The sequence below is a fragment of the Anticarsia gemmatalis genome, chromosome 13 (assembly GCF_050436995.1).
Source record: "Anticarsia gemmatalis isolate Benzon Research Colony breed Stoneville strain chromosome 13, ilAntGemm2 primary, whole genome shotgun sequence".
Lineage (NCBI taxonomy): Eukaryota > Metazoa > Arthropoda > Insecta > Lepidoptera > Erebidae > Anticarsia > Anticarsia gemmatalis.
Genome location: NC_134757.1, coordinates 2,300,370 through 2,323,192, shown reverse-complemented (window position 1 = coordinate 2,323,192; position 22,823 = coordinate 2,300,370). Strand labels below are relative to the sequence as shown.

General features: G+C 34.8%; 2 protein-coding genes across 3 annotated transcripts in view; both read right to left on the bottom strand.

Annotated features, from left to right (window-relative positions):
• Positions 1–22,823, bottom strand: part of LOC142977690 (venom carboxylesterase-6-like) — a 36,009-nt gene that overhangs the window by 6,392 nt on the left and 6,794 nt on the right. The window contains exons 2-4 of the mRNA XM_076121764.1: positions 17,094–17,190; positions 15,302–15,487; positions 14,102–14,287 (exon numbers count right to left, since the gene is read on the bottom strand). Coding sequence (XP_075977879.1) covers positions 14,102–14,287; positions 15,302–15,487; positions 17,094–17,190 — 469 coding nt within the window. The remainder of the gene's footprint in view (positions 1–14,101; positions 14,288–15,301; positions 15,488–17,093; positions 17,191–22,823) is intronic.
• On the bottom strand, positions 8,619–14,095 carry LOC142977692 (uncharacterized). Of its 2 annotated transcripts, XM_076121765.1 has the most exons (5): positions 10,635–14,095; positions 10,363–10,495; positions 9,830–10,012; positions 9,526–9,622; positions 8,622–9,431 (listed from the first exon to the last, which is right to left on the bottom strand). In XM_076121765.1, the coding sequence occupies exons 1-5, from the start codon at positions 10,727–10,729 to the stop codon at positions 8,860–8,862; spliced, it is 1,080 nt and encodes a 359-aa protein (XP_075977880.1). In that variant the 5' UTR covers positions 10,730–14,095; the 3' UTR covers positions 8,622–8,859. The 2 variants fall into 2 exon arrangements, with proteins under 2 accessions (XP_075977881.1, XP_075977880.1); XM_076121766.1 differs by lacking the exon at positions 9,830–10,012 and having other exon boundaries at positions 8,619–9,431.

Genomic DNA, 22,823 nt, shown 5'->3' with positions numbered 1-22,823 from the left:
GTTTGAGAATATTTCAAATTGTCGCTTTTAACCTAAAGTAGTTATATTTTTTATTACTCATGCCTCAATGATATCCAGTTATTCATATAGCGTATGAACTAAGCTCGCTAAAAACAATTAGTTGCTATTCTACGACGCGTATAAAAGTGAGCTATTGTTTGAAATATATATAAACTATTTCTATTCAGTCTATTGTAATTATACGACACGTGTAAAAGTTTCATAATATTGAACAGGAATAACAGATACGAAATATCGACGGACGAAACAATTCAATGAATTTGCTTTTGAATGGAAAAACATATTGTTTTTCGCATAGATTAGTAGTTCATGATCACCAGACTACACACATTCTGTTCGTTGCTAAGTAGATAAAAAATACTTTTTTTTACTAACCCATTTCCACCCCACTGCTGGGCAAGGGTCTTCTCCCAAACGAGCGGGAGGGGTTAGGCCTTGAGTCCACCACGCTGACCAAGTGCGAGTTGGGGACTTTGCATGCCCTCAATAAATGTATTAAACAAATTTTAGGCATGCAAGGTTTCCTCACGATGTTTTCCTTCACCGTTAGAGCAAGTGATTGAAAAGTCATTGATGTGTTGCCTCGGGTTCAAACCTGCAACCACTTGCGTGGGAGGTGCCAACTTAAACCACTCGGCTATCACTGCTTGCCTTTGCTTATTTTCATCTATGATTCGATTGGTCACAGTTTCAGCGAGATTTTTTTATATAAACAACACTAGCTCTAGCATGCAACTCCGTCTTCGTAGTCTATAATTATCTATGTATGTCTTATTTATCGTATAGTTTCAGTTCCTGCCGGATTTCTGAGATATAAACTATCCTATCTCCTTTTCCGGGTCTCAAACTATCTTTGTATAAAATTTCATCAAAATCACTTCAATGGTTTAATTTTGAAGAAGAGATAGTCAGAGTCACTTTCGCATTTATATTATTATTGGGGATTCTTTCTAGGAAAAATGACTACACCGGGAATATTGGTTTAACATGATAACTATCGAGCCGGGCTCGCCATGAGCGATGGAAGTTGTCATTTCCGCGGCTACAGATATAATTTCCTGCTGTTTCCTCAGTGTTGTAGGTATTCTATATCTTGATATTGTATTGCGATTATTGCTTTTTACAGTTGGTAAAATAATTGTGTTAATAACTAGTTTTTGCTCTTTACTTCTTTTCTGAAGGTACGCAGTTAAATATACCCTTTTTAACAATTTAAGCTATCGCACTGAAACGTTTCGCCTAAGTCAAACCTCCTAAGTCAAATGTTAGCGTAAAAATACAAAAATTGTGATGCTTGTCGTAATTACCGAATTACTCAGAGAGTATCTAAATGACCTAAGATCTTTCAAGACACTCTCTGGACATAGCCTTGCCTATTCTATCCTAGCCTGCCATAACTTTTACAAAATTATCGAGCCCGAACACTGCTATACTGAGTTTGTGCCTCAAAATCAGTATTCAGTTGTGTAGTTTACATTTGTTAAATTTTCTCCGATTCATCAAAAAGCTTTCGCTGCTTCAACCCTGTATATAAGAATTATTAATTATGGTACGATGTTTGGGAAACAAACAAAAGGCCTAAAGGTGGTGTTGATGAAAATACCAGAAGGTGAGTATTGTTAACAGGGTTTAGTTAAATAAGTTGCCTTATCTGAAATTTCATCTACAACCTCTAAGGCTTGCTACACACATATTCCGTTCGGCACGTTCGGTTTGGCACGAACAACAAAACCAATTCGACTAACTTGTTCGGCTTGTGCCGATCGGGTTTTGCCTCCCGAGGTGAAATTTGTTTTGGAAAACCTTTTTTTTTTATTTGCTCAGTGCTCGTGTACAATCTTTTTAAACCAGATGGTTTAAAAAGATATATATTTTTGATGAATACAGATGTATTAATCAAAAATATATATATAACAAATAATAATATAATAATATATGTACGCGCAGAGCCTTATAAGAATCACACCAAATTGGATAATATGTATTTTTTTTTCTTTTTTTATTATTTTTAATGTCATTAAAATTGTCAACAAGATTGAGAAGGTTTGTACGGGATCGATGGGATGCAAATTTCCACAGTAATATGATCAATGTATGGGTACCCGGACAAAGCAATCGCTTGTTTAGTATAAATAACTCAGTTAGCTAGTTTTCTGTTGAAACATCTACATAAAAGAAAATTCTCATATAAATACAATTGTATTAGCGAAACAGGGTAGTACAGTCAGCTCCAAAAGTCGCTTAACAACTTCATATTTTTAAAACCTTTGTGGTTACGTAACTTTAATAAATAACTGATCAAAATCAGGTAGAATAAGTTAGAATTCAACATTTCAATCAATGGCATGTTTTTTTTCCATGGAATAATGTTCACACTACAGTATAAAGGGTTTCAAAAGATTAAGTATGATCATATACTTTTGGAGCTGACTGTACCAAAAACTTATATTTTGTCTTACAAAAGGGTTGAACAATATTTACAAAGTTTTGTTTTGGCTTGTTCATTTGGATATCTTGTCTGTTCAATACGTTTGTGTAGGCTCTCTCCAAAGCTATGTTTAACACGAAAAGATACTTTGTTAAATACAACCGAATTGTTTCAAAAGATCCTAAACTTTTGGGAAAATAATGGTGGTATGTATTAAATGTACAATGATAAAAGATAATATTGTGATGGTAACTTGCCTACATAAAAGTTTCGTTAAACAGTTCTTATAGTAAAGAAATAAACAAATTTACAATTATATATTAATTGTTACTTTCAAATAAATATAATTGGACAGCTCACACACGTTCATTTGATTTCAAACTGAGCAGAACTTGTAATATGGTAACCAATTTATTGATAAACATATCTACATATTACTTAAACAACCAGGCGCAGAACAAAATAATACTCGTGCTCATCGCACAAAGGTTTGTCCCAATTGGGATTCGAGCTCACTATATGCGGCGCTACGGTTATTGCGGCGAGGTGACCACGTTAACCACTGCGCCAAACGTGCAGTTAAACAAAACGAAACTATACAAGTACCTATTATTACGTTACCTTCATTTCTATAACATTTTAATGGATTCATTACCCCTTTAGTAAGTTTCCCTGCGAAAGTTTTCCAATTCTTTGAAGCTAAACAAACTCAGTGATTCAGGAAAATGAACAGCGTGTTTTATGTTATAAATATTGTGGTATGTCTCAACAACTTAATGGAGAGCCTTGGCATAATTGAGTCACCTAGATAATAAATAATAATATTTATATACACACATACATATATAAAATCACGCCTTCTCATAGGGCTAGGCAAAGACTAGAGAACGCCACTTGGTACGCTCCTTACAAACTTATTTGGCTTCAATCACATCCAGACATCTTGTCATACAGGATGGTCTGTTACGAGAACAATTATTACTGTACTGTATAAAAGTACTGAGTTGTTTTCTTTTTTGTCGCGTGCAATATTAAAGGTTTTGTTAGGAGCAGCTGAAAATCAGTGCTGTGCCTAGCACAGCATATACTGAGCACTTGTTGCACATAAATTTTAATGTACTGACTAGTTATTAAGTTCTGTATTTGTAATGTTTCTTTATGTGTAACAAAAATAAATGGTTTAAATGGTTTATTTAGTACTTCCAAAATAAAGTACCTGTATCAACCATGACTCTGCCAGCTGCGTAAGCCTGCCTTTAGCTTGCAGGTCACTAATGTTCTAAATTCTTTTTTTTTATAATGCCGCCAGCAGCAAGCCTTACCTACATGTCTCTCTACTAAGTTGTTAGATTATATAACATATTATGGTACATTTACTAACATTTAGGTTGGTAAATAAAAAGGTAAACATGTCAATAAATTATAGGGAAACTGCCGAGAAAATACCTACTTAAGAGAGAATAATACATTATTATGTATGTAACAAATCTTGAGCATTTGTATGACCTTGTATGTGTTTTAGGGTTCCGTAAAAAACTGTGCATAGTGTGCATAAATGACCTGTATCACTTATATCACGTATCAACTATTTTAAAGCCACTATGCTGTACATTGGTTTCTCTCTTAGATCATAGTGATTAACACGTAACATCAAAGCAGCAATGTACTAAATAGCGACAATCGATTTAACGTACACGAGTTGTCATCTGAGATGTGATACGAGTGACTGTTCGTTTTTCACAAGGCAATAGTTTTCGAAATGTTAGGTTTACACATTAAGTAATTGTAAGTTATATTGTGTATGTATAAGTATAGTTATATTCTTAAGATGTAATTTGTGTATTGTATTATCTATGGGCCTCAGTTGCCTGAAATAAAGGATCAATAAAAAAATAAAAAAATAAGTAGTAATGTAACACTTACAGTACAAAAATATAATATTAAATTGAGTCCGGGATATGATATAACTCATACGACACTGTAACTTTGGCTGTCTAATGATAGATATACAACTTTGAGCATCACTCAAAAATTCAGTATCGTATGTGCATTTGGCAGTGAGAAACATATTATAAATACATACATACATAAAATCACACCTTCTCATAGGGGTAGACAGAGACCAAAAAAATATTAGTGTATCAACATATTTTGAAGTTATTTGCATTCAGTCACGAAATGATGTGTGAGTCCAACTTTCATTTATTTCAATTTTCATTATTATGCCTTGTTACTTATTTCATAAAAGAGACAGTGTACTGAATACAGATACAGATGGTTATGGAAGAGGAAGCCCTAAGTGATGGATGGTTCTTATACACCAAAATATAGCTGGAAAAGACAGAGAGAGAAATGAACTGAAAGCTGAGGTAGCTAATAGACCTATGTATGAAAATATGTCACGTAGGTAGTTTGGAGTCTGTCACTGCATATTATTTCATATCGTCTGAATAAAAGTCCTCATGAAAATAAATGCTGAGGATCGACTTTGAGATTTAATACTAATTTTGACCTGCAAACTCGTCTGCCTGAAAATATATCCGTGGCTTTAAAGTACCCTTTTTACGGTAATTCATGTTATAAACTATACTGCTGCTCTGCTCCTATTGGTTGTAGCGTGATGATATGTAGCTTTAAGCCTTCCTCGAAACAATCAAACAAACAAACTATTCAGCTTTATAATATTAGTATAGATATGTGTATTTTATCAAATTCCATTTAGTAGTTTTGGCATGATTTACTACACAACTACTAAACTAACAATAACAGCAGTAAAACTTTTAAAAACTAACGTGTTATAATAAAAATAGAAGCCTCTTCAGAATAATAGTTGCGTAATATTGCTTCAAAGCTCAACGATCAAATATTCAGTTTCGATTATGTAAATTGACAGTACCTTTGTCTCTGATAAAGTTACGACACAGTACATAATTCATCCTCACTCAAATCTGATGTATAATTTATTTGACAGTTCATATTTCCATCTACAACTATAATACATAACATCACGGCTGTTATAACTGTAGGTAAAAGTAGAGGTGTATGAAAACAGTCACGTTACGCCATTTACAATGTCAGTCCCACGTAATAGGGGGCGAGCAGATAGCAGGTACGTAATCAAACTCCGGGTCACTATTGTAATAAAAATTATAATGTAGATCAAAAAAACCTAATAGCACTTGAAATCGAATCGGAGACCTCGCGGTCAGTTATCGTTTTAGCTACTGCCAAGACCAGAGGCAGATAAAGGTAGTCAGTGACAGTGGTAGACAGTGTTAACTATCGAAAAACAAAATCACCTTTAATTTAGCTCTTTTCATTATTATTAGTTTAAAATTGAAGTTATTTTTCGCATTCAGGCATAATGTTTATGTAAACTTAAAATTTATTCACTTAGTTGGTTGACTTGTAAAAAGCTTTTGATTTACTTTCATCTAGAATTCTAGACAAGTCAATATTTGTTAATGATGAAAAGAAAATCTAAGTTTTATTGAATGGGTAAATTTAACACGTAAACAAATCTAAAATATTAATGATGTTTGTATACCAATTATACCTTTACTTTTCAAATTTCATGTCTAGTGACACACTTGCGCAGTATTCGGCAACGAACTTTTAACTCAATACGCTCGTTGTGTCATTTGAATCACCTTTGACACATCAGCCAGAATTGCGTCGCACACGTAGCACCTTCCGTCGCCGGACGTTTGGCAGGTGTGTCGTTACACTAAGAGGTGAGTTACAAATGCATTACTATCTGCCTGTTTATACACAAGTTTACTCAGGCCCACAATAGACTTGAGTTAGTTGCTTAGTTGTTATCAAAATATTTGTGCAAGTCTTGCAGAGTTGACGCTAGTACGTGTAGAATTAGTACTACAATATTTGCTTCACATTTTCATCTACTGAAAATGCTGGCTTTGTGTGACCATTGTCACTTATCTTTATTTTAATAATTTATACATAAAATGATTATTATTTTAATGATTTACACATAAAACCAAAATGTATAAAAACATTTGAAACAGCAAATTTTGCAGTTTTATTACATCTTTGTATAATCAGGTTAAGAATGTATGTAAGTCATTTTAATGTATACTTTAAAGAAAATGTGCATATATTATTATAAAGTTTCTAGTTTAGTAGCCATTTCTAAACCAAAGCCTCAGTACCTTTAGACAAATGGCACAAACGCTATTGAAATGGAATAGAATAGAATTCTCAATGTATGGGATTGACATAAGCATACGATAAGTATAGAATAGAGTTTTTAATAGGTAGCCAAACGTTAATGTAGTCTAAACGATTTTACGAAACGTCAGAATAGTTCATTCATTTTATCGTTATGCGTAGCCAAGTGGCCGGTTTGACAAACGAATTCTACTAGAAGCGAACGACAATAGTCGGACGCCAAACACTTGAAGTTAACGCTACAAAATGGCGAATATTTTGATCAGCTGACAGCTGTGGAAGTGAAAGTTCGTTGATGTGAATGTTTTTGATGTAAAGAAAAAACATTATTTTGTATTATGCATAAATTAAGATTATTGTGGGCTGCCCATAATGAAGCAGTGTGGCTGAGGAAGCATCGAAGAAATGTTTCGAGACGTAATTTGGAAAGAATTAGTGAAATGCCGGACGTTTTATTTATAGAAAGATTTCGTCTCAATAAAGCTACTTTTGTGGAGCTTTGTCGTAACTTACGTGCACATACTTCCTTGCGAGGAACCAAAGAGATTCCTTTGGAAGTAAAGGTAAATTTACATTCTAGTAACAAGTTATAAACCATGTATTTTTATGGATTAGATTGTGAGGTTATAAAAACTATGTATTATCATTTTTAGGTGCTATGCACGCTAAGCTTTTTAGCTACTGGGTCATACCAAAGGATTGTGGGTGTTACACAATATTTGCCACAGCGAACAGCAAGTCGCTGTATCAGACAAGTTATAGAGGCACTCAATAGTACATATATGTTAAGGAATATTGAATTTCCTCAATCTCAACAAGAGAGGTCAAGGATAAGACAAGAGTAAGTAACATTTAACATTTTAAATTATCAATTTAACATTATTAATGATATAAGTACAACACACTATATACTATCAAAACATACCTAGTTTTAATACTTTCTGCCTATTGCTTCTAGGTTCCAAAGAAAATTTAATCTGCCCGGTGTTATTGGTTGTATTGACTGCACCCATATAGCCATTGTCAAACCGGACAATGATGAACATTTGTTTTTTAATAGAAAGGGATACCATTCTCTAAATGTTCAGATGGTAAGTTTTACAGCTTAAGAATTACTTTTAATTAAAATTTAAAAATTGGTTAGATTCCATATTAAATGTACCTAATATGTTTACCAGATTTGTGACCATAATTTAAAAATTTTGAATGTAAATTCAAAATATGGAGGAGCAACACATGACTCTTTTATATGGGCAGCCAGTCAAGTGGAAAATTTCATGCGTGAACTTCATCAAAATGGTGAACAAACATGGTTACTAGGTAGGTAAATGATTTATATTTCTTGAATATTTATTATTATTTGTAAGCAAGGACTTCTAAATAATTTAAAACATTTTTAGGTGACTCTGGATATCCTCAACGAGGCTGGCTAATGACACCAATCTTAAATGCTGCACCTGGTTCGCGGGAAGAGGTTTATACTACCCGTCATGTTCAAGCACGGAATTGTATCGAACGTTGTTTTGGTTTACTCAAAGCTCGTTGGAGGTGTTTGCTCAAACATCGAACCCTTCATTACCATCCTTATGTTGCCAGTAAGATTGTGTCTGCATGTTGTGTCTTACACAATATTGCTTTAAAAGCTGGTCTTCCACCACCACTAGACATAGCTGAACATGATGCTGGTGATGATGGGGCACAGCAACCTAGCCCTGCTTATCCCAGCAGCCAAGAAGAGCTGATGCAAGGGAGGGCTCTACGGAATTGTTTAATTAATAGAATTTAATTTTTTATATAAATACAGAAACATTTATTTTGCATTCCACATTTGTTTCTTTCTCAGATAGACAAATACTTAATGTGATTAATATTTTAGAAATCCCTTTGATGTAAGTACAATAAAGATGTATATTGCAATTTATCGGTACTGACATTATTACTTTCTAAAATAAGTATTATGTCTAAAATAAGTCACATAAAATTAAATTTTTAAATTAAATTAAAAAGCGTTTATTTCAGGCAATTATCACATATTTTACATGTCATAACAAATGGCACATTTCAGTCTTACATAATCAAATTAGAGCTATAATTAAAATTAAAACAATAATAGGTAACTGGCACAGAACAATAACACAGAAATATAGGTAAACTAAACAGAACCAACTTAAAAAATAGCACCAATATAATTTAAAAACAAGGTTCTTCTTTTTAATTTACTAAATAGGGTCAGTAGATGGCAGACTTCCCAATTGTCGTTGCTGTGATATTACATCAATTACATGTTGACCAAGAACACATAATTGATGTAACAGCTGGTTGTGTTGTTTAGCCACCTCTGTCCTCTGCGCCTCCATGCGTAGCCTCTCCGCCTCCAACCGTAGACTCTCCATGTCCCTTTCATGTAGGCGCTTGTCTCGCGCCTCTTCATGTTCAAGGCGTCGCCTTTCGATCGATGCAAATTCTTGAGATGCTCGCTCAAAAGGAGTCAACCCTCTATTTCTTCGTGCCCTTAATAAGGCCCGACGTGGAGTTGTAGCTGTCGACCGTGGAGAGTCTGCTGCTAGCTGCCGATTGTTACGCGGTGGAGGTGTTCGTGGAGGCATAGGTGCACGTGGAGCTGCCTGTGTCCGTGGGGCCGGCGTAGGTGTCAGTGGGGGCGGTGAAGGTGTTCGTGGGGGCGGTGATGGAATAAATATTGGAGTACTTGCACTGGTAGCTTGGGCAGATACATTGGTGTCATACAGCTGTTGGGATAAATTATGAATGCCTGATGACCCTGGTGTGGCTACTGCAAATTAAAATTTGTTTTATTAGTTTATCACTGTCTCATTTTGGCTCCTAACTTGTGTTTTGCGTTTGTTCAACATCTCTATTATACTTACAATTCATAATATTATGCATATTTTGGTTGTCAACCTCTAGGGCACTTGCAGAAACTTGCATTTCATTTAAATCCAAGCCTGGCTCATTTGATGTTATCTGCAGACAGATATTTAAAAATAATTAATAGTAGGTAATTGATATATATACACATATATAATATATAGAAACTGCCAAGCCAAATTGTCAGAGTCACACAAACATTTAAATATCTGACAATTGAAAATCAAAATGTGTTCTCTATGAAGAGACATATTTCTAAAGAATATAATCATAGTAAAATTAAATAATGAAGTATGAACTAACATTGAAACCATGCTCCTCAATGCCAGCTTGACCCACCACAGCAGATACTCCAATAATCGCCACCACCCTTTCTTCCAAAGCAGTTAAAATCAGTCTGTTGCTTGGACCACCACCAGTGCGAGTTGCTTGTCGTCTTAAAGTTAAATATTTCTTTTTTGTTTTGGTTTTCCAGTCGGCCCAAACCTAATAAATAGAGTGAGTTAAAAATAATGACATTGTTTTTTTTTTATATTAATTAGTGAATGTATATGTAATATATAATGTTTCACCGCAGGGGGTATTACACTTTAAATCCACCACAATAGCTTACAGGGGCTTGACAGACTTCACAGATCATTAAAATTAAAATCATTTATATAATTGTTTCCTATGTATTTCCTTCACCATTTTAAGCATATGATAAACAAATTTTAATATGCACATGATATTAGACTAGTAGTTGAGATAGAATATGTATTGCAACCTGCAACCTTAATCTTGTCAGTGCACTAGGCCTGACACACCATTATATTATAAAGTAAATTGTTACCTACTTTTTTCCATTTATCCGGTGACTTTATAACGCCACCACCAAGAGAATTTAATGTGTTAGCGAGTTCATTCCACATTCTCTCACTTTTAATTCGTCCTTGAGGACCTTGCTGGGGTCTTGATAGGTCTCCATGCCTGTAACATAAACATAAACTACACTTAAAGTGTTCAACACTGATAAGGGCTTTGTGACTGAGTGATGTCATTGTTTATTGTATGGTAGTTTCTTATTAGAATGAAAGGGATTTTTAAATAAATGTATGTAAGTATTTACCTTTCCATATAATCTAAAAGAATTGAAAATTGCTCTGGGCTAGCCCGTACTCTCGGTTCCATCGCTAAAACAAGAAAAAGAATATCCTCCATCATTCAATGTTAAAAAAGTAGATATTTCTATGACAACAAGTTCGACGTTTGGTTTTAAAACATGAATTTAAAGTATAACTCTTCTAATACTTGAACTAATACTATAATTACTATAATATTTTAGTGTTTTACTTACCAATTATTAAAAAAATAGAAGACAAACTTTTCACAAATCACTATAAAACTCGCGCGCTACACTTCAAAATGACGTTTGAGAACGGACCGAACGGAATGAAATTCGGAAACATAAACAACTTCAGTAGCGATCGAATAGAATAAGCGTTCGCCATCTCGTAGTACATTTGGCTACCAACTGATGAACGATATCGCTAAGGCGTTAATATTTAGAAGAATAGAATAGATAGGAAGCGTTTGCCATTTGTCTAGAGACACAGTCCAATTAAAACGTCATTGGATATACAGTAACACTACAAAGCGTCTTCAACTCAGTAAATGTTTGTTGCATAAATTAAATCCGTGTTCCAGTCCGGGCTTTATGCTTCGGCTATTTGAAATCGCTCCGTAGCACGATTCTGTAGCTCGATTCTCAACTACTATCGACTACCTACAACCGACCTGTCATCGAGAAATTTTGTATGAAAATCTGATCAGCGCCTCTAACAGGCGTCGTAGGAACTACATGGCAGTACATTCTAAATGCCAAACTCTCGATACTCGACAGTACAGCTTATACAGAATTGCGCTACCTGTAGCTCGATTCTTTACAACTATCGACTACCGACAACCGGCTTGTCGTCGAGAAATTTTGTATGAAAATCTGATCAGCGCCTCTGACGGGCGTCGTAGGAACAATTTTGGCAGTACGTTCTAAATGTCAAACTCTCGATACTCGACAGTACAGAGTTTGACATTTAGAATGTATTGCCAAAATTAGCTAGCCGGTTGTCGATTCTCGATAGTAGTAGATAATAGGGCTACTGATAGGTTCCGTCGTATGTGCTTTGATAGTCATCTTATATCAGCTGTTCAATTATTATTTTCCCTTATGATTAGTTACCTAGAGGTCGCCCCAAAACAATGAGAAACTAGTGCAAAGAAGCATGAGTGAGTATGAGGTATCCGAAGACAATGTTCAGGATAGAGAAAAGAAAGATTCTGAAGGCTGACCCTACTACCGGACAACAACCGGGATCGACTTTCTACGCTCGGAAGCTCGCAGATATAGTTGAAAAACCTCTAAATGGCTAACCATCTTTAAAATTGCTGCGCTTAACGCAGATCGTTTACCAACCAGTGTTCGCAATTAACTATGAGCGCTTCTTTAAACAGCATGTTTTACACGTTTGTCTTTATTAAATAATCTCAGAAACTTAATTGTTTCATAGTTAACAAGTTGTTAGTGCATGTTTGCTTGCTTGCTTGTTTGTTTTCTTTTACGTGTTGGTTGAGATAACGGGAGCAATGAACTTGGGAAATGTTTATGATATTGTGTAAAAGCTCAAATGTTTTTAGTTTATTAAAGTGACGCTAGTCTGTGGCTTAAACATACATTAAATTAACATACCTATTAACTAAAGACACAGGGTCCTATGTTTAGGGTTTAAAACGAATATTAACTTGGGTAGTTTAAAACGGCTTAATTTGTAGAATAAAATCACCTAAGTTGGTGTCTACGTACAGTTAAAAGCATTTTCAGTTTTTCCTAGTGCCCGAAAGAAGACCGGAAAATATAGATTCGTATCTTAACGTATAAAAACGGATTCATAATTATTGTGAAAACATAATTTTGTTCCTCAAAAATACATATATTGGACCGTAGATTTTATTCCCTAAAATGAAGCATTGCAGTTAAGTTTTTGTAACTCTCCTAGACTTTTTTATATCTTTATAGATTTGATTTGTATAAAATAATGTGATTCTACCGTCAGTGTTAAGATGAAATATACAGCTAGAACGATAGTGAAGTAATCCCGTAATACTAGAGAATATCACCGAGACTTAACTAAAATAATATAAACAAGCACTCGTGCTTTCACAGAAATATTCCTCCCTGTTTAGAGATATTATATGAAATAAATAACACAACATGCTTTATACCCAAAGGGCAGGTTTCAAATGTAAATATTTTTCATGTCTTGAGTCATGTTTGTGACTCTCTTAAGGCAATAAATTCTAGAAATCTTTTGCTTTTTATCCGTATTTATTGAATTGGCCTTCTCGTACTTCAAAATGTTAAACCTATCTCAAATATTACACGAAAGATTTTTATTTTATCATATTTCATTCCTTCGTTTGGGAGGAGACCCTTGCCCAGCAGTGGGACACTTATAAGTAAACAAAATATTATTGTTATGTGTTATTTTTTTAGTCCCTTATTAATGGCTTTGGCCTGGCATGAAGGTAAATATTAAAACCATTGCGTCAACATCAATCTCATTTAGTTCTGTTATCAGTAACAATTTTAAACATTACGAGAATTAGCTTTGAAATATCAGTTTAAAAGTTATTCGTTTTAAACAAATAGCAACTTTCCGTATCAGAACAAAAGCTTATGTCTTTATAATCCGCATCGCAAATGTTATCGCCGAAACACGTAAGCAATTTGCAGAAAAATACAAAAAACAAAACGTTTTCACAACATTTAAACATACAATTCAGGTGAAAATAACACTACATAACAAACAAACAGTCTTATCTGTAAAATAGTGTAAAAACGCATCGTTTGTTCACATTTAATCTGGAATTACGGAATTAATTGAAGCCATTTACGTAGGAGCGCTCTCGCATGAGATTCCCGGCGGAAATCCACCATTTTCCGGGATCAAGTGTATATTGTAGGCTATACATAAGTTAGGCTGTAAAGGTGAGTCTACGCTAGAAGTACCGAGCATTATCCGAGCACGAGTAGAGCAGAAATTTCTTTCAAAAATGCGCTTGTTAGAAGCTTATAAGCCAGTTCACACTATACGATATCATGCTCGGCTTCGGCTCGTGTTCGGCTCGTCTAGTGTAGACGTACCTTTACAGGTCAAACGTGAGCACAATCCGTTATTGATTGCTGCCGTAATCCCATTGTTGGTAGCAATATCTGATAATCCAAAGAGAATTGGAAGGTAAGTATAGAAAAGTTGTGAATAGTTTTGTGTGCTTTTAAGATAAGTAATTAGACGTTCAGATACATTTATACTAAGGCAATTTCCTTATGCCCGGTTTTTGAAGTGCATTTAGCAGTAGTTTATCTATTCAATAGCGTTTAAGCTGATATAAACATGACAGTTTGAATAGATAAACTACCGCAAAATGTGCCTCAGAAACCGGGCATTAAGCATTCAAACGATGTTTTCGTAAACCGTTGTCATTTTTATCACACCTTTCATCTTTTTCTTTCCTTTATCAAAACTAAATCTCCCTTACCTCTGGACAAAGGAGACATAAGTTGGTAGTGCACACTAGCGCCACCTGCCGAGCAACCAGTCAGAGTGACGCTGTCAGGATTGCCGCCGAACATCATGATGTTGTTCTTGATCCAGTGTAATGCGAAAGCCTGGTCCTTCAAGCCGTAGTTACCGGGAGCTACTTCATCACCCGTGCTTAGGAAACCTAGAATATATTAGGAATATTAACACCTAGTACAATTTTCTATAGTCGTTACTATCGAGTACCAAGATTTTGATATTTAAAATGTACTTAAAATTGAATTCTTACGGCACCCGATAGAGGCGCTGATCAGTTTTTCATTCAAAATTTGTAGTTAGCTAGCATTTTGTAAATAGTAGAAAAAGGTAGAAATTCGCGCTGCGGTACACTTTACTAGTTTCCTATCACTATCGACTATGGACAGCAAATATTGAGAAATGAATAATATCAATAGTAACTCGTTACTCGATAGTACCATGCTGATGACAGTAAAATAGAAAATTGCGCAACCTAAAAAAAATCGACGCGATATGAAATTCAAATTTCAAAAAAACCTCAGGGGAAACCAGCTTGTGACGCCGTCAGCAGTCAGTGTCTTTTGAAATAGTTAATTTAATATTCAACAGAAGAAAAAAAATCTAATTATAAATAATTGATTGCGGAAAGCGACAAATTTCGGCCAGAATATTGGAAACGTGTCGATTACTTAATACCAGAGGATACTGAATACTTTATTAATTTTGTGGTAAAAGAACACAAGGCCTCGAGCCTGACGAGGAATTCGTGTTTCAAATCATATTTCTAAATCTGTTTTAGATTTTGTGTCAAAGATATTTGAGATGCTCAATTTGTTTTAGACAACACCTGTACAGAAAATATATATTCTATATTTATTCAACTCCTCCCAATCCCGCTTAGGTTTGTAAAATTATATATGTTGCGTAAGCACAAAAAACAACCACATTAAAAACTACAGAAATCGAACCCACGATCTCATGGCGTAGATGCAGCGGCTTCCTAATACCACTACACATTGAGTAGGAATTATTCCAATAGAATGAACAATCTTCTCTATGCGTACCCATCTATGGAATGACCACGCCAAAGGTTGCTTAACCCACAGATCGTTTACCGACCGGTGAGCGCAACTGGCTATGAGCGCCAAAGAATGAACAATAAAAAGTCCTGTATACTCACCTATAGGCCCCAGTCTATAATTAAATGTGACCACGATCATGTCCCAGTCCATCATATGCTCGGGGCTGTAGATGCCAGCCTCGCCGTACATGAAGGCACCTCCGTGGATGAACACCACCACCGGCAGCATGGCGCCCGGCTGCAGCCGAGGAGTGTGCACGTTCATGAATAGGCAGTTCTCGTCACCTGGTGAGAGAGAGACACTAACCCTCTTATTCATAAACACACTATAAACCTATTTTAGTTAAACAGCTACTATACTATGTTTTTTCTTTTTCATTTCGCTAAGGAGTGAAAGAAACAAAACACTTTATGAGCCTTTCATAACTTCATATATTTTTATGAATAAGAGGGTAAGTATATACATAAATAAGGTAAAGTAAGGAAGGTAAGGTATAGGAAGGAATAAGAAATAGTATAAAAAGGTATAGAAATGCCGAGGTATATTAAGATGAGCAAGCCTATTGCCAATTACCGAAAACTATTGAGATTTTTTTTATTCAAAATTGGATTAAGCTCTCACCTAATGGTAAGTAACGATGACAACGAAGAATGCATAAAGAATATTCTTATATAAATTATAAAAGACCAACAGCATTTTTCCCGACCCGGGCATCGAACTCGAGATCTTATGACCAGCAGTCGGTTACACTACCGACTGCCGTACAGAAGCAGTAGTACCGTAGTTTTTTTTAATAATACAGCTATATCCACTTGTGTTGAGTTTATTCATTTTAACGAGTTTAATTCGGGAGTATTTGAGCCATTCGTTCAAATTAACTGAGTCTGGAGCAAATTAAGAATTATTGCGACGCACTCCGAGTTTATTCTCAGATCAAACGACTAGCGACACAATAAATACCTCTTTAGCTTTGCTACTTTTGGTGAAAAAATTAAACGTACAGAAGATCCGTTTCGATGATACCCCTGCTCTAAAGATTATTGCAACCCTTCATATTCCGTTTGTAACCAGTCAGTGACCACGATCGCAACGTCGTCGCCGCGTCGCGTAAGCAAATAAGGTATGGTTATCTTTAATTTTCAATCTTGCTTAACCTCTCGAGCGCCCCACGTCAAAATTCAAATATACCGTTAAGCGTCCAGGCCAAAAATGGCGCGCGAAATTGAATTGGCGGTTGGCGTTTAAGCGCCGATTCCGTCATATTTTGATACTAACACCCTAGTCATACCTTATATATTTGAAATCTACATAAAATTTGCTATATATTAAAACAATAAACCACAAATAATATTTGATAGTGGTGGTACAATAGTCGGTTTAATCTGAATATTGTGTGCTTTAGGCATGTGTTTGAAGAAAGTCTAAAAAATATTTTTAGGCATAAAAAATAATATGACGGAAGGTCTTATCGTGTAGTTAATGAATAATGACATTAAAATCCAACTGTAAAATATACTCAAATCTTTAAAATTAGTTAAAAAAAGTATTTACAATATTGGTCATAAAGGAACATGTCGTTGGGTCAGATGTTGTTTAAGGTGCTCTCTGGCCTATATCAACCTCTTATTCAAGTGTGTGCATTAGATCGTCGTCTTGTTTCATCAGCTTCAATGTCAAATATGTTTGAAAGGGATAAACATAGTTTTAGCATTTAAATTCTACGTTTTTTTAATGTAAGATCGTTTTGCCGTACCACGGTGGCGGGACGCTTGACGGGGGTAGCACATTCAACCGTGACACGGTGGCCGGGCGCTTGAGAGGTTAAGACCCTTTGAAACTTTTTGGTTTTTAAACATGTATGTAGATCATTTTTTGCGTAACGCAATTTACCTGTGATCTTCGATATGAACGGGTCGTATTGCAGACATCCCGACAGTGGTCTAGTGGCATCCCACACTCCTGCCCATGGCTTCATGTGCTGTGGTTCCTGGGAAAAAAGAACATTACCGTTATCACATACCCATATTATCACATGTTATACTTAAATGTGAAAGCAACATATGAAAACATTTTAATTTACAGACCTCGCCATCAACAATGTTAGTACTATGTACGTTATAAACTCCGGGTACTTACTATAAAAAGCATGTCATGTGAAATTGAGGTAACCCAATAGCACTCTACTCGACTCGGGAATCGATCCCTGTGATCAGTAGTCGTTTACACTATCACTCCGATTACAAAAGCAGTCATATCCATTTTATGTTTACCTATAATTTCCTAGACATTTCGATACCGTACCTACCTCAGTCCAAGGCTTCTACGCCAACTTTATTCTAAACTCTATCTCTTAGTAAAGAATTTAATTATTTCTAGTTGTCTCATCCAATCTGGCCTTCTGATTAGATTAGAGTCAATCATTCGCTCGAATAAGCTCACTCTAAACTTTATTTGCCGCGTAATCTAGATAAAAACCAAATTTCTTCCAACTGTTTAAGTCTACAAAAGTTTTTAAATCTATCTAAATCTTGATTTAAGACATTTTGGAGACCGTCTGAAGGTGAAAAATGTTTGAGTGTTTGACATGATATCTACAACTAGCGAACTTTGTACATACTACGAATATAGAGCAGTCTACAACCTAGGACTATATTATTGTAAAAGTCTTAGGATACAAATTAAAACTTTCCTTTCTTTTAAATAAGACAAAAAGCCAAACTGCAAACCGTGTCTGCTAACAAACAATCTACAGCATTTATGAAAATAGATTGTTATAAAATTTACTTTGAGTGTCATTTAATGTTTTTAATATTTTGTGCTTTAAGTATCGAATAGGAAATTAGGTACTTATTTCTGATTGTTGCCGGCATGTGAATTGTGAAGTTGCATTACAATTTGAATATCGCACTAATAATGCAATAGTGCTGTAACTCAAAATATAACTTTTATCAGAATCGACGAATAACTCCTTATTATAGGTACAAAAAACTAAATGCTGTTTGTGATTTAAAAATGAAGTAGAAGAGATTACTTTGTCACTATTAAATAAAAAAAAGTGTGGTATGGTTAAAATGTTAAGTCTAGTTGAAGTTGTGTATTTTGAATTAATACACTATTGAATTATTTGTGCGATATGTTCACAAATAAATCAATTAAACATTAAGTTAACAAAATTCCATGAATTGATTAATTACGCCTAAAATTGTTTATACCAAATCATTCGTAAAACGTACCAATTATCTCATGAAAGCTGTGTCAGTGTTCGAATTACACGCTAGGTGGCGCGACAGAGCAATCAATTACGTCACAAAGGGCAATTGTGTATTGTTCATCTGTCATGGCCACCTTCTAACACGTGTCCGGGTTATGATAAGTTTGTTAGAGTTGCTTTGATATTATTATACCATTTTGAGGGTCGATTAAATGGTTGATAGTTTGATTTTGATTATTTGACGGAATGTCTCCGGTATCGGTAGATTAATATCAAATACATACGTATATACATAAAATCACCCCTTCTCCCACTTGGTATGATTTTTACAAAATTCTCTTGCCTCGTTCACATCTATACATTTTGCATACGGGACCAAAATGTAATCATTTAATCATATAGTCAACAAAAGAGTGAATTTCATTGGTGGCTTAATCGTAGATACAGTCATGTCTCTACTGACGTATTGGCCAGCCTCTTATGTATGCTCCTTTTGCAAGCAACTACAATATTTTCTCCGAAAATGTTGAGCAGATAGATAAAATCAATTATGCAAGATAAACGGGAGGCGCGTGACTAGTCAGATGTTACTTTACGGAGAGATTTGAAACTATTTGAATCTAGCCATAAAGCGACTTTCTTGTATATATCCAACTAGCTGACCCGCGCAACTTCGCTTGCGTCACATAAGAGAGAATGGGTCATAATTTTCCCCGTTTTTGTTACATTTTTCGTTGCTACTCCGCTCCTAATGGCCATAGCGTGATAGTATAGATTATCCACTACGCACTATGTCTATACTAATATTATAAAGCTGAAGAGTTTGTTTGTTTGTTTGTTTGAACGCTCTAATCTCGGGAACTACTGGTCCGATTTGAAAAATTCTTTCAGTGTTAGATAGCTTATTTATCGAGGAAGGCTATATAACATCACGCTGCTGTCATTAGGAGCGGAGTAGCAACGAAAAATGTTACAAAAACCGGGAAAATTTTGACTTATTCTCTTAGGTGACGCAAGCGAAGTTGCGCGGGTCAGCTATCCCCCATAATTATTTCAGTAGCCGATAACTGACTTTGATCTGTCTCTACAATGTAAATCTGTCATTTCACCAAAACATTTATCGTCACTTGATGACGTCATATAATTTATGTATTATCACTTTGATATCTAGTCCCTTACCCTTCCACGTCAGGCTTACACCTTGACCTAATAAGCCGATACTGTCCCACATAGAACCTTTCCCCTCTCCCCCCCCCCCTAATCCGTAGCCGATACATTACAAATTCAATGATTTATTGTCACGGACACAAAGCCGGGTTCGCGGCAAAATTGCACGGTCACCGGTGGAGTTCCGAGCTTGCAATTTACATAAATATTTCAGAATAGGCAGGTTGGGTAGTGCGAGGGCCAAGTTCTTCAAAGAAGTAAAAAAGTTATAATGTGAGAACTTTAGAAGGGAAGCAAATATAATACTTAATGTGATGTCTATAAAATTGACTTTAGTCCCCGATTTGTCGTAATAATAAATGCGAAAATCTGTCTGTCGAATCTGTTTCACGATTTATGACAACAAACGATGGAATAAGTGTGACACCTGTCCATTGAATTTAATTTACTTCTTTTGATACCACGACTATAAGAAAGATATGGTTATTTGCACTTATCTTATCTAGAAAATGAGGGAAAATGTTGTGTGAAAAAGTACTTTTGAGGTAAATGAACTGAATATGCTCTAGCAAATTATAGAGAACGTTTGAATACATACAAAGAAATCTTTACGACAATAACACCCACAAACCACATAAAAACGTGAAGGAATGAGAATAAAAATGTTGTAAAACAAAATTAGTTGGCGTAAAATATTCTGTAGTAAATTTTTGATGTTTCTTACTTATTCTGCTGAGATTACAAACTATTCACAGGAAAACATTGTTATTATTCTAGTAGTTTTACTACTAGACACAACTGGGATAGAACCAGATATATATTTTTTTTTCGTTTGGTGCGTTTGGGTAACGTGGTTACCTCACCGCAATAACCGTAGCGCCAAGTGTGGTGGATTCGAATCCCACCCGGTACAATTTTTTGTGGGATGTGCACGAATATTGAACCTGATTGTTGATTTATCTATATAAGTATGTATTTAGACGTATATCTAGTATGATTCTCAGTTATTTGGTTACCATGGAACAAGATCTGCTTTGTTTGGAATCAAATGACTGTGAGTTGTCGAATGATATAACATTATTTAATAGGAATGTAATTATTTGACTATAAAATAATAATATATAAAGAAACTTGGCTCGTATTTTACAAATATCATCTTTTAATTCACAAAGGTCAGATGCGGTAAGGGTCCCTTTTTATTGGTGAAATGTCTTCAATACGAGATGAAAAAATGAGGTCAAGAATGTATGTAGTATCAACGCCTACGTGCCAGTCAGAGATACCTGAGTGAATTCTATGTAGGAAACCTTGAATTCATATCTGTACTATTCTAAGTATGTTGTATTTGTTTTCCTGTTATCTCAGAAACTGTTACACAGTTTATTTTGTATTGAGACTACAGAGCGCTCGTTCCTCACCGCAAGGAAAGATTTTCTTTCATTTTAATCATTTAGTATGTAATTTTCTCAATAATCTCATAAACCCTTTCTTGATCAATTAATATACTTTGTTATTACTCTTCGTGCCTGCTGTTAATTTATTTATCTATAGTTTAAAATTAAGTCGTGCAGGCAAGTTTCTGTACTTGCGACCAATTTAGTATCAAAGCACATAGGATGGAGACTTTATTGACAGTGTCTAAGTGCATAAAGGAAGTATATGACACGAATTGTAAATAAAATAAAATATTTAAATACTGCGGTCATTAACCCTAAAAGCCCTTAGCTTAGATGCTGGCCGCAAATAATTTTACAAACAGTCTTTCTTGTGTTGCGGTTTTATTCCGTACCGCGGGTTTGTGGTACCGCAATGCGGCCGACAAGGATTTTGTTAATGGGATTTATTTCACCCTTACACCCTTGCTTTTAAAAGTTAGAATATCAACATGTATTTTTGGAAAGTAAAAGGCATGGTTGCCTGCAAACTTTGCGACTGAAGTTGAAAAGATTTTCTTTGGGATTTATGTATATTTATTTTAATCAAGTTTACTCAATGTGTGTTTGAAAAGTACACTCATTCATAAAATTAAATGTTTTAAGTATCAGACGTCTATAAACTTTTGCGATTAATATAACATTTAGTTAGAAGAATATTACACCATATAAACAGTAAATAATTTTAATGTTTCCTCTAAAAATACATTCATATAAAGAACAGTTTTTATTATATAAAACTCCACATACATTAGACAATAAACGTCTTTTAATACCATTTTCAGACAGTCCATAATTACTATCAGATGATAAACATTATCATTATAATATCCAACTACTCTAGAAGCTAAATTAAAGCGAATTTTGGTAGATATGTAACAGACACTACGAGTCTGCGACTAAAACGTGACGTAGAAGTAAACAAGCAAAGTGTTGCAGATGGCGCCACTTCCGCGTTGACTTAGCCCTTGAAGTTCACATTCTCACGTGTTGCTGTTGCCTGTATATACTCGTATATAGGATATTTACACTGTGCATTTTAGGCTATGTTTTTAGTTGAAGAATTGTGTTTCTCTTGGTTTTTTTGTTTTAAATGTTTGTAAACTTAAAATGTTTCTGACTGTTTTGGTGGTCGAAGCAGGAAGTATTTGCATGCTGACCAAGTGCTTTCAAAATTGGAGATAACAATCAGAACTCACATCTTTAGTGGAATTAAGTGCAAAAATAAAGGCTTATAATAATATAATTAAAAGCGAAAACTTGTAATTGGCCTTCCATAACTTAATTTATACTATTATATTGTAGACTAGCTGTAAGTTTTTTGAAGATTTAAAATAACAATAAAATAGTAGGTGTACTTGTCCCCTTACTCTTGCAAATTGTACTTGTTTTTTGTGACATAATTTCGAGAAAAACTTAAAGAAAAATACCGTACATTTTTTCTCAGTTCCTCTTTAAAAACGCTCTTTTTATCAACATGTTAATACAACGTTACATATTTAACATCATATTACATTTATATTAAGTAATTAACTTAGTTAATTAGAGGAGTAACCGAGTCAAAGGCGTTAGAAACACGCTTGAATATGTAAAGATAAAAGGCTTTCAGTTACTTTACTAAAATAGCTCGGTTTACCTGGAGTTGATACTACGTTTGAATATTTGTTAATAATTAAATCGCTTTCGGCAACACACGGCCTTATCCATATGATTCTAATCGAAGCAGGCTTTTACTACACAATATTATTTTAAGGTTGGTCTACGCTGAAGGAGTAAGCAAGATGAGTGGAGTAAAAGCCGAACACCAAT